The sequence below is a fragment of the Myodes glareolus genome, chromosome 9 (assembly GCF_982192425.1).
Source record: "Myodes glareolus chromosome 9, mMyoGla1.1, whole genome shotgun sequence".
In the NCBI taxonomy this organism is placed as follows: Eukaryota; Metazoa; Chordata; class Mammalia; order Rodentia; family Cricetidae; genus Myodes; species Myodes glareolus.
In genome coordinates, this window is record NC_142034.1 from 48,668,823 (window position 1) to 48,681,813 (window position 12,991).

Genomic DNA, 12,991 nt, shown 5'->3' on the forward strand with positions numbered 1-12,991 from the left:
GACAGTTAGGACTGTTAACACAGAGAAATCCTATCTCAGAAAGAGAGAGAGAAAGAGAGAAAAAAGAAATAAAAAAAGAAAAAAGAAGAAACAGTATTGAAGTTACAATTTATATCCCTTTTGTGCCTTTTCTGCATGCCATGTTTCTTTCCAGGGGTATTCCTCTCACTTGTATATATATATTCCTTTTTTGTTTGTTTGAGACAGAATCTCACTATGTAGACCAGGCTGACCTCTGCCTCCTGAGTGCTAGAATTAAAGACATGTGCTACTACCCTACCTGGCTGTATATGCCTTTAGAAAACAAAACAGAGTGTGTGCATTCTTGCATTTGGAGTTGTTTCTTCCTTCTACCCTGTGGGTCTTGGAATTAGAGCTCAGATTGTCAAGATTGGTGATGAGTGCCTTTTGCCTGCTTGCTGAGCCATCTCACTGGCCCTGGTCCTCGGTTTTTATACTTGTTGTATACTGCCTATCGATAAACAATGTGAGTGATACTGCGTAGATTTTTAGACTTTCTATGGATCTTGTACCATATATTTTCCAACTTAGTATTTTCATCTAGTAAAGTGTTTTCTAGATAGATTTCAGAAATAAGACTTAAAACTGTTACTAACATTGCACTATTAGAGTACTGCTATGAATATGTATAAAATATTTGCAGATGAGATAGTTTGTTTTGCATGCAATTCATCTTAAATTAGTTAGTAATTTTTTCCTTAGCAGTTTCCATGATTTGTATTTAATAAAGAATAATATTTTTGGCATCAATTTTAGATCACATATTTCTGAACTCCCTCCACCCCTATCCTATTTCCTTGACCATAGAAACAACCTGAGTTTATCCAGTTATTTAACCAACCAGAGGTTGCATGCTGGTCACTTTTAGGTCAGAGTAAGTTTGTAAATAAGTCTCTCTTGGCCTTGTATAGCTAAGCAATATTTAAACTATATTTAAAATTACATACTTTGCATTATCTTTTTTCAGATCATCATGGAAAATTAGATAAAGCTTCAGCAACTTTACATTTTTACCATATAAGCAAAGCTGGGCTTAGAGGTGCATGGTTTTAATGTCAGGCTAAGAAAGGATAGGATATCTAGGCTCAGGGTCTGCACAATAAGACTGTTTCAATAATAATAATAATAAAATCAAAGAAAGTTTACAACTTTTCTTCATTTTACTACTTGTATTATCTATAGACAATAATTTATGATTCATAACTTTTTTGTGTCCAGATAATTTAGGACCATCCTACAGTGTAGTTGAATTAGATTAAAAAGACACAGAACTGTTTGTAAATCGTGGAGTTCTTTGCAAATGCCAGGTATTTATTGTTCTAAACACTCAGGTTCTAGAAAGGTGTTCTGCTTTTGTTAATGGTTTTTGGAGACAGTTTTTTTTTTTTTTTTTTTTTTTTTTTGGTTTGTTGTTTTGTTTTTTTAATGTAGCTCTTGCTGTCCTGAAACTAGCTCTATAGACCAGGTTGGCCTCAAACTCAAGAGATTCAACTGCCTCTGCCTCCCAAGTGCTGTGATTAAAGGTGTGTGCCACCACCACCTAACTCTAAAAAGGTTTTAAGCAGAATTTAAAGTTGACATGCATATCCTTATCTTGTAGCCATGACTGGTCCAGAATTTTTTTTTTCTTTTTTTTCTTTCTATACAGGGTTTCTCTAACTTTGGAGCCTGCATGGAACTAACTTGTGTAGATCAGTCTGGCCTCGAACTCACAGAGATCCACCTGCCTGTGCCTCCCAGGTGCTGGGATTAAAGGTGTGCGCCACCACTGTCCATTCTGGCCTGGAATTTGATGTTAGAGGCTTTCCTCGAACTTGCAGAGTGCAGAGGTTCACTTACTTCTGCCTCCCTAGTGCTGGGATTGATTAAATATGTGTGCCATCCTGCTAATAGAGAGCATATGCTTCCAGAGTTCAGTATAGTTATTAGCAGAGAGACTCAGGAAAACTGTATACTGCTGAAAAGAGATTGCTTTGACAGAATTATCTAAGCCTTCAAGTGCTGAGGATTGTAGGTATGCTCTGGTGTTACGGGTTTTACTAATGCCCATATCAAATACTGTCTTGCCTTTTCCCAAAGCATGATTCACCTTTATTTAGAAGTAAATTTTGTTTTCTTTACGAGAGCTATATGTTTTTATTTTGTCACTGTTAACCTTTGGAATTTAGAGTACGGATCACTCAGCTTTTTGTAGCTGTTTGTTATCTTTAGCCATTCTAGTAATACTGTATTCCCTAACTACTCAAAAATTTGGACTTGAAATTTTTTTCATATTATTTTTCCTTTTCCAAAACCTGTTCAAAGTTCTATTTCCTTTTAAAATCTTTTAGTTTATCATGCTGCTTGGTCATTTAGAACAGTCCTGACAGTGTTTTTATTCACTCTTTCCCATTCTTACCCTCCCAACTTTTAACTGGATTTGTGTTCCTTTAGTTGATTGCATCTTATTAATCTTCATTACAGTGTAGAGTCTAGCAAGATAGGTAATGAATAAATACAATTAGCTTATACCTTCAATTATTTCTTTTCTTAAGGACAGAGAGTGTCTTAACATTATTACCTAGTTCTTTTTTTATTTTTTATTTTTATGCATGTGTATGTGTGCATACATGCCATAGCTCATGTATGGCGGTCAGAGAACAATTTTCAGGAGTTGGTTTTCCTCTTCCACTTTGTGGGATACATGGAGTGCAGACCATTAGACTTGATGATAAGCACCTTACTTGAAAGCCATCTTGCCAGCCTGATTTCTAAGTTGTTTGTACAAGTGGAGACAAACATTAGAAATCAGTTGAGGAACACTGGTTTTATAAAAATTTCTGAGAAGTTGCCCTTTAATAGCAATGGGATATGCCTATAGGACTAAGATTATACCCTAGAGAAAACCCATCTTTGGGGCTGGGATCATGGCTTAGTGGGTAAGATGCTTGTTATGGCATAAGCATAACAACGTGAGTTTGGATCCCCAGCACCCACATAAAAACGTATGTGGTGGCATCGAAACCCAGGGGTAGGGCAGAGATATGCCCATTCCTGGAGCTCACTGGCTAGTCAGTATAATTAATTGATAAGCCCTGGAACCTTAAAAATACAAGGTGGAAAGTGATAGAGGAAAAACACGCAGTATCAACCTCAGTCCCCCACATGTACACAAGTGCATGCTTATGAACACAACAGTTAGAAAAAGAGAATACCGTCTTCAAGACCAAGAGCAAATAGTGAACTATTAGAAAAAGAAAGACCATTTTCCTCTAACTGCACTTTGGCCATGAGACGCAAATCATTTCCATTGCTTCTGTCTTAGTCCAAAGCCTGTCATCACTGACTTCCAGACCCTTTTCTTGCTTTAATATGGTTTTATTATTTCCTAAACAGTCATCATGATGCATCAGTTTGAGAACATTCTTCTCTAGCTAGAGAACTGCACTGATTTATGTGTATATGTGTTTGTGTAAATGTATGCCAGTTGTGTGCCGGTACTTATCTGTGGAGGGCAAAAGAGGCCTTCAGATTCCCTGAGCTAGAATTACAGGCTTGAGTGATGGGAACCAAGCTGGAATCCCCTGAAAGAACAAGATGAATTCTTAACCTCTGAGCCATCTCTCCAACCCTTGCATGAATGGCTTTTCTATTCATTCATTCATTCATTCGTTATTTTTCAGAACAAGGTTTTTCTGAGTAGCTCTGGAACTTGATCTGTAGACGAGGCTGACCTGAAAGAGATCCACCTGCTTCTGCCTCCGGAGTGCTGGGATTAAAGGTGTTCCCTACCACTGCCCGGCACATGAATGCTTTATTAAGTATTACTAAAGTTTTTTTCTCTTCTATTTTATTATTTATTTATCTATTTATTTATATTGGTTTTCCGAGCAGGGTTTCTCTGTAGTTTTGGCGCTTGCCCTGGAACTAGCTCTTGTAGACCTCGAGTTCACAGAGATCCGCCTGCCTCTGCCTCCCGAGTGCTGGGATTAAAGGCCTGCGCCACCACCGCCCGGCTCTCTTCTATTTTAAAGCAGTGAATTTTGTTAGTTTTGACTCTTTCTTTTGAGACAGGGTTTCTCTGTTGAGCTTTGGAGCCTGAACTGGAACTCGCTCTGTAGACCAGGCGGGGCTCAAACTCACAGAAATCTGCCTGCCTTTGCTTCTGAGTGCTGGTGCTGGGATTAAAGGCATGCTCTGCCACCACCCTGCTGACTTTTTTTTAAGGCAGGGTTTCATATGTCCCAGGCTGACCTTAAATTTTTAATGAATAGTGATTTGATTTTGTGGGGAAGGTGTTTTCAAGATAGGGTTTCTCTGTGTAACATTCAGACTGTCCTGGAACTAGTGCTTGTAGACTAGGCTGGCTTCGAACTCACAGAGATCCACATGCCTCTGCTTCCTGAGTGCTGGGATTAAAGGTGTGCACCACCACCTCCCATCTATGAATAGTGATTTAGTATCACTGTTGTGTGTGACTAAGATGAGAACTTGTACTTTTTTCTTTTCCTCCCAAGACAGGGATTTTTCTCTCTGTAGTCCTGACTTTGTCTAGCTTTCTCTTTGTAGACCAGACTGGTCATGAAGTCACAGAGAGATCTACCTGCTTGCCTCCTGAGTGCTGGGATTAAAGATGTGCCTCACCAACCTAGGATGATCCTTACATTTTTAAAATATTAAATAATTGAAAGCTTTTAATAAATTGTCAGCATTTTAACTTAGAAGCCCATAATTCTCTGGTGCTTGCTCTTAACAAGCAATAAGAAAGATAGGTTAGGTTGGTGCAGTAGTAGATAAAACTTACCAAAAGATAATAGGCTTAAGGCATCACTCATTGAAAATGTATATTCTTTCAGCAGGCTTGACAATTTTTTTTAATTCTCTCTCTCTCTCTCTCTCTCTCTCTCTCTCTCTCTCTCTCTCTCTCTCTGTGTGTGTGTGTGTGTGTGTGTGTTTTAGCTCAAAGGACAGTCTTGAAGGTCAATCGTTACCATGTGGGTCCGAAGGAGGCAGGCTTTCCCCTCAGCAAACCATTTCATTGGTTCCCTTGTTCTTGAATTATTTGTTTGGTTTTGTTGAGACTGAGTCTTTTCTATGTAGCCCACCTGTCCTGGAAAACTCTGTAGACAAGGCCACAAACTCAGAGATCTGCCTGCTTTTACTTGCCAGGATTAAAGGCACATACCACCATATCTGACTGGTTCCTGAAATATTACATGCCTTCTTTTCTGATATGTTCTTGAGCCCTATTTTCCTAATACTGTTTGGTAAATTTTACCTGATTTGTAGCATATTGAAAAATGAAGTGGGCATGATGGCTCAAGTCTTTAGTTCCAACATATTTGGGAGGCTGAGGGATAGGCAGATCTTTGTGAGTTTGAGGCCAGCTTAATCTACAGTGAGTTTCAGGACAGTCAGAACTACTTAGTGGGACCTTGTTTGAGGGGAGTGGGATTAGGAAGGAGAAAAAGAGAAAAAAGATCTCCTGTTTTGATTAAATGTTTATTTTAAAATATTTTTTAAAATAATTCATTTTACTTTTTTTATGTGCGCTAGTTAGTGCTTTGCCCACATGTATGTCTGTGTATAAGGGTATTGGATCCCCTGGAGCTGGAGTTACACAGACAGTTGTGAGCTTCCATGTGGGTTCTGAAAATGGAATCTGGGTCCTCTGGAAGAACAGCCAGTGTTCTTAACATTTAAGCCATCTCTCTAGCCCCGGTTTTTAAACTTTTTATGTGAAGATCACCAAGCCATTCCTGAGTTCTACCTTGTTTTATATTCAAAACTTTGTTAGATTCATTTTAGAACAGAAGTCTATAATTTATATCTAAATATGTTCTTCAGATTTTTTGGGTATTTTCTTGTTTGGAAAAGGGAACTCGTGTATCTTAGATAGGCCTTGAACTTAACTGTTAGGTACATACAAATGACCTTAACATCCTCTTCTACCCATCTAATGTTGGAATTACAGGTTTGTACCACTTTATGCCGTGTTGGGATAGAACTTTCCTGGGGTTTCATGTCTTCAGGAAAGCACTGTACCAACTGTACTACATCTGTCCCCAGTCTGTTTGAAGGTAATTGGATGAAATGGCAGGCTTAGGAATATACCTGTACAAAATGTATTGGTAGTAAATAGTAATGGGTTCTTTGTTTTGGAGTTATATTCTAAAGCTTGCTCATTTGTAAGGTGAACTATTTTTATTGCACCCAAATCTCATTCCCTTTCTTTCCTTTCCCTCTACACTTCCTGATATATTTGTTAGAATTTAATGTGTGGGTAAGAACTTACTGTGTGTGTTTGCACGCACTAAGTAAGTCATCTGTCACCGAGCTACATCCCCAGCCCCAACTTCTACTTTTTAAAGACTTTATATGGGAGATATCTGACTATAAACAAAACTAAGAAAATAATGTAATGAATTTTATAATTCTTTCAGCTGTCTAATCAGTATTCATATTTCTCCAAGTGTTTGCTCATGTCTTGTCTTTATAGTTTCTTTGGATCTAGATCTAAACATGGTTCATAAATTAAAGCCAGTGAATGTCACTTACTTGGTTTTCTATGTTTTTCAAGACAGAATTTCTCTGTAACAGTCGTGGCTATCCTGAAATTAGCTTTGTAGACCAGGCTGGCCATGAACTCAACAGAGATCATCCTATATCTGCTTCCCAACTGCTGGGATTAAAGATGTGCTCCAATACAGCCCAGTTATTTAATTTATATTTGAGATGTCTCAATGGTTCTGGGATTGCCCAGGCTGGTTTTGAATGTATATATAGTTGAACCAGGATTTGGCTTGAGCTGGTGGTAATATTTTTTGTCTTAACCGCATGAATCCTGTGATTGGTTGGAGTCACCATCCACAGGTTCCTTTTCTGTCTCTTTTCTTTCGTTGTCTAAGGCTTTTAACACCTTAGATTTTTCTGCTTTTGTTCTTCTGTGTCCTCTGCCCTCTTCTTACTGCAAATTGATAATTGGAGTCAGAGAGGCTTAATCAGGCTGATTTTATGACAATATTACAGTATTCTTTCACTTACACTAATATAAAATACACTTACATAGGTATAATTGTACATCCTGTCTTTTTTATCAGCATTTAAATATCTGATATGGCAGAGGAAAACAAATGCTTATATTTATCTGTAAAAGTTTTGTTTTATGGTATCATCTCTACTCCATGTCTTTGCCCATTTAGATATTGTTTTTTAGCCAGGCATGGTAATTCATTCTTGTAATCCAGTATCTGGTAGACTGAGGCAGGAGGATTCCCTTGAATTCCAAGCTAGCGTGGTCTATAACATAATACCTACTGTTTCCAAAAAAAATTAATAATTGATATTGTTTCTGGCATGTTAAGCCATTTCTCTATCTAGCATTCCACCAAAACCATTCTCATCAAGGTTATCAGTAAACTGCATACTGAATGCAGCCAGCTTATCTCTTCATATTTGATAACTTTGGGTACTATAAATTACCTCTTCTCAAAAGTGCTTCTTTGATTTCTGTGATATACCTTTACTAACTTAATTGCTTTTTCTTTTTTTAATTAATTTTTTAAATATTTATTTATTTATTATGTATACAATGTTCTGTCTGTGTGTATGCCTGCAGGCCAGAAGAGGGCACCAGACCCCATTACAGATGGTTGTGAGCCACCATGTGGTTGCTGGGAATTGAACTCAGGACCTTTGGAAGAGCAGGCAATGCTCTTAACCTCTGAGCCACCTCTCCAGCCCCCTTAATTGCTTTTTCTTAACCTTAGTTGCGGTCAATCTGCCTTCCACAAAACCCCATGCTTTTTTGTATATTCATACATACAGACACTCCATACTCACTTATATACTCAATGAGTTAAATAGATGCACTCCGTACTCACACATTGTCTCTCATATTTAGACACTCCATTCTCATTGTCACTCAGCTAGCTACACATGCTATACTTTCCCCTCTTCTTTCCCCTTCTGGCTATTGAATCCGTAGCCTTGTGCAAGCTAGGTAAACAGTTTAGGTGTGTTAAACCTCCTGATCTAATCTTATTTTTTAATTAAATTGTTTGAGGACTTGTGCATATTCAGATTTGGAGATAAGAAAACTTGCAGAGTGCCTGTTCTCCCCAAAGGTCCTGGGTTCAATTCCCAGCAACCATATGGTGGCTCACAACCATCTATAATGAGATCTGGTACCTTCTTCTGGCCTGCAGGCATACGTGGAGGCAGAACACTATACATAATAAATAAATTAATCTTTTTTTTTTTTTTTAAGAAAGCTTGGAGAAATTGATTCTCTCCTTCCACCTAGTGGCTCCCAGGGGTTTAGGTTGTCAGGCATGCCAGCAAAGTAACCACTGAGCTATCTTATCTCATTGTTGTATATTTTGTTTAGGCCCATTCACTGTTCTGTAAGTTTTTTTTGAAAAACATATCTGATTCCTCTTGACCCTAGGCTGAATTAATTGCAAAAACCTGAGCTGGTTTTACGCTCCATCCTCTGTAGGAGGATTGCTGAGTTTGAGGCCAGTCAGGGCTACATGGTGAATTCCTGACTTGTATAATAATAATAACAACAATAATAACAATAATAATAATTATTATTATTATTTACTTTTAAGCAGAGTTGGAGTTTTCTAGAGTAGCTATATATTAATAATTGGAATTAAATAGGTAAATATGTTAAACTTGAAAACAATGCTGTGTTGCTGGTATGGTGGTGCATGTCCACAAACCTAGCACTAGAAACTGAAACAGGATGATTGCAAAAAGTCTTAGCCAATAGGGCTACTTAATTAGACCCCATCTCAAAATCAGCAACAAAGGTACAATTTTACATCATTTCAGCCATATAAAATGTGGCTGGGTTTGGGGGTACATACCTGGGTCAGAAATTATAACACATTTGTGGGGTCAAAAGGATGCCTAGTCTACATCGTAGTTTATGGTTGTTTGAGATAGGAATTTATTTTTGCATTGACTGATTTTTTTTTTACTTCTTTAAACTCCAGGTTGACTATCATCTAACATGCATGTTAATATAATTACATCATGTTCTATAATAATTTAGAAATAATACAAATTTTAAATTAGGGAAATAATCTTATTTTTTCCTTTTTCTCTCTTCTTTTTAGGTGGAATGAACCTTACTTGTTGACTATTTCCTGGTTGCTGATTCGATTCACTTGATAAAGAATCATTTTTCCCCTCTGTGGCTGCCACTTAGTGGCATATTTAATTCAAATCCAGGGATCACAAAACTTTCGATTTTTCTGGAGGGACATACCACTATATCAAATAAGTTTGATATTGCAGCCAAAATGGTGCTGTCCCAGAGACAACGAGATGAACTGTAAGTTTCTCAATTTTCTGCTCTTTAGAATCCTCTTAGAAGAATAAACTGGCATGATTAATGGTACATGGTGTAGAGGCAAGGTCATCCTCTGCTGCTTTGGAAGTTCAGGGCCTTCCTTGGGCTAGCTGACACCTTGTCACAAAAGGGAGGGATGGAGAGAAGGAGACAGGGTTGGGAAGAAAATATTAAAATGTAGTTTTGGAATCTAAGTGTCTTTACCAGTGTGTGCTATATTAGTTTTGATAGTTTGTCTTGACTTCAAAATTGGACCTTCTCATAACATGAAATTAATTATTTGTCATGTTTGAGTTTAAAGCAAGATGAATAATATTAGTTGGTAAATTTTATTTATTTATTTTTTTAAAGTATCTTAGACATATTATACTCAATAGGAAAATAGTGCTACTGCAGGTAGATCTTCTAATTTAAAAAAAAGGTTGGGGACTGGAGAGGTGGCTCAGTGGTTAAAAGCACTGGCTATTTTTTTTTAATATTTATTTATTTACTATGTGCACAATATTCTGTCTGCATGTATGCCTGAAGGCCAGAAGACGGCACCAGACCTCATTACTGATGGTTGTGAGCCACGATGTGGTTGCTGGGAATTGAACTCAGGACCTTTGGAAGAGCAGCCAGTGCTCTTAACCTCTGAGCCATCTCTCCAGCCCCCTAAATTTTTTAAGATTTATTTATATACTGTGTATACAGTGTTCTGCCTCCATGTACGCCTGCAGGCCAGAAGAGGACACCAGATCTCATTACAGATGGTTGTGAACCACCATGTGGTTGCTGGGAATTGAACTCAGGACCTCTGGAAGAGCAGTCAGTGCTCTTAACCTCTGAGCCATCTCTTCAGCCCCAGCACTGGCTATTCTTAAGCATGGATTCAATTTCTAGCACCCACATGGCAGCTCACCAATGTCTGTAACTCCACCTCCAGGGGATCTGAAACCTTCACCCACAGTACATTTTGGCAAAACACCAATGAACATAAAGTAAAATTAAGTCATTAAAAAAAGTTAATTATGCTAGGCATGTTGGTGTAGGTCTTTAATCCAGCATTTAAGAGGCAGAGGCATGTAGGTCTTTGAATTTGAGACCAAACATGGTCTACATAGTGAGTTCCAGGGTAGCCAGAATTACACATTGAGGCAGTTTTAAAAAACAAAAGAAAATTTATTAGTATCTCTCACTGAATCTGAATGACCTTGTTGATTTGGCAAGACTGGCTGGCTAGAGTCCCCAGCAGTGGGCTTATAAACAGGTCCCACCAGATCCAGCTCTTTAACTAAGTTTAGGGAATCTGAACTCAGGTCCTCATAGTTGAATGACTAACAATTTACCTACTGAGCTATCTTCCTAGCTTGCCTAATTTTTGTTTTACCTAGGATTCATATTATAGAAATGAACTCCTAGTTATTGTTCATTATCTCATGGTTAATTTAGTATTTAATTTTCTGAGGTATCTAGTGCATTTAAGCAGATGCATTAATGAGGGCATAAAATTCCATATTTTGTGATAATTTACAGCATTTCAATTTTTGTAGTTGAATACCAAGGAGATAATTTAGTTTTGTGTTCTAGATTTATTGTAGGATTCCTATGATTTTTATTTGTTTGTTTGTTTTCTGAGAAGGAGGCTGATACTGTAGCTTACCCTGGCTTGGGACTTTCTGGGTTGAACTAGGCTAACCTTGAAGGTACTGTGATCCTCTTGATCTAACCTCCTTGACAGCCAAGTTTATAGTCTGTGTAACAGCCCTGGCTGTCTTGGATTTCAGTCTGTATACCAGGCTGGCCTCAGGCCTTGATGGGGCCTGCTTGTTGGGGTTTCTGTTCTTGCTCAGTACCCCAGAGCCGGCAAGTCCTAGAGAAAATCAATCACACAGAGATCTCTATAAGTTATAAAGCTGATTGGCCCATTAGGTCAGGCTACTTATTAGTTCTTATAACATATATTACCCCATTATCCTTATCTATGTTAGCCAAATGGCTTGGTACCTTTTTCAGTGTGACAGCTTACATGTTGCTTCTTCAGTGATCTGCGCAGGAATGGCAGAGGGAGCTTCCTGCTTTCTAGAATATTCCTATTCTCATCGCCCCGCCTCTACTTCCTGTCTGGTTGACACACCTATACTTCCTGCTGGCCAATCAGCTTTTTATTAAAATACATGATTGACAGAATACAGATAATTCTCCCACACCAAGGCCTATAGAGATTTGACTGTCTATGCCTCTGAATGTGCGAATTAAAGGGTACACCACCACCATGTGTCCCCTTGCCTCTTCTTGATAAGCTATTGATTGTTGGAAGAGGGAGTATCGTTTTCTTTAATGATAGAGCCACTGGGAGATTGTAGGTAGACTTTTTTTTTTCCCTATCCTCCAGTTCCCAAATAACTGACACATAGACTTGATATTAATTATAAATTCTTGGTTGATAGCTCAGACTTCTTACTAGCTAACTGTTACATTTTAAATTAACCCATATTATCTACCCTCTGCTGTGTAGCAGGACGGACCTTTTTTTAACACAGCATGTTTCTTTTGCATCTGCTTGTGACTCCTGAGACTCTCCCCTTCCCAGCATTTTCTCTGCCCTGAAAATCCTGCATAGCTATTGGCCAATCAGCTTTTCATTAACAGAACACATCTTCATGGTGTACAGCATATCTCCCCTTTTTCTCTAAATAAAAAAGGAAGCTTTAACTTTAACATAGTAAATTTATACACAACAAAAATATTCAGTCCATTTGTATTTGACAAATTTAGAGAAAATATTCTTTTATTTATCTTTGTGAGTTCAAAGTTTTATACCTAATTAACTTTTATCATAGCTAAAGAAAACTTTAAACTAATTGTTCAGTCTTTAACTCCCTTAAAGACCCCAGAAGGATGAAATTTTACCTGATGATAGGGACATCTAACTGCCTGGACAGTCATTCAAAGTCCTCATAATGTTGGGGCATCAAACTTTGGCTTACAGACCTAGTACATCTGACAGACATTTCTGAAAAGTAAGGAATTTTAAAGGACTGTTCTACCTTGCGTTGGCAAAGTTTCACTGGTGCCTTTTTTACATCCTGTTAGTCCAGTTTGGACAGTACACTGTCAGCAATTGAGGCAAGGGCAGTTTCTTTGCCGAGATTACTAACTTTTGCCATGAATAAAGCAAGCTCTGTACGGAGGTTCTTTAATGCCCATCATCTTCTTTTGAAATACATTAGTGGTGTCAGGAGCAGACATGTCTCACAGTCATTGATAAGCTTTTGGTTCTTAAACATGTTAAATACCATATTCTGTTTGTCTTTGAAGTGTTCGAAGACCGCCTACCTGTCTATGTCTGTTTAACCTTGACAACATAACTACTGTTGCTATAAATTTGATTATTAGATACAACTAGCTACTAACTGTTTTGCTTTTGTTTGGATTTTTTGTTCTTGTTTTTGTTTTTTTGAGATAGGTTTTCTCTGTAGCTTTAGAGCCTGTCCTGGAACTAGCTATTGTAGGACTTAAGACATGCTTGACCACTCCCAACTTTTTACATCGTTGCCGAACTTAGATCCTTATACTTACATTATAAGCACTTTACCAACTGGACTATCCTCCAGCCTCTTTGTTTTCTTTGATTTTTTGGGGTTG

General features: G+C 37.9%; 1 protein-coding gene across 2 annotated transcripts in view; it reads left to right on the forward strand.

Moving 5' to 3' along the window:
- Pafah1b1 (platelet activating factor acetylhydrolase 1b regulatory subunit 1) overlaps positions 1 to 12,991 on the forward strand; it is a 50,350-nt gene that overhangs the window by 16,279 nt on the left and 21,080 nt on the right. For both annotated transcript variants that reach the window (XM_085695281.2, XM_085695282.2), the window contains exon 2: positions 9,129 to 9,346. In XM_085695281.2, coding sequence (XP_085551407.1) covers positions 9,315 to 9,346 — 32 coding nt within the window. In that variant the 5' untranslated portion in view covers positions 9,129 to 9,314. The remainder of the gene's footprint in view (positions 1 to 9,128; positions 9,347 to 12,991) is intronic.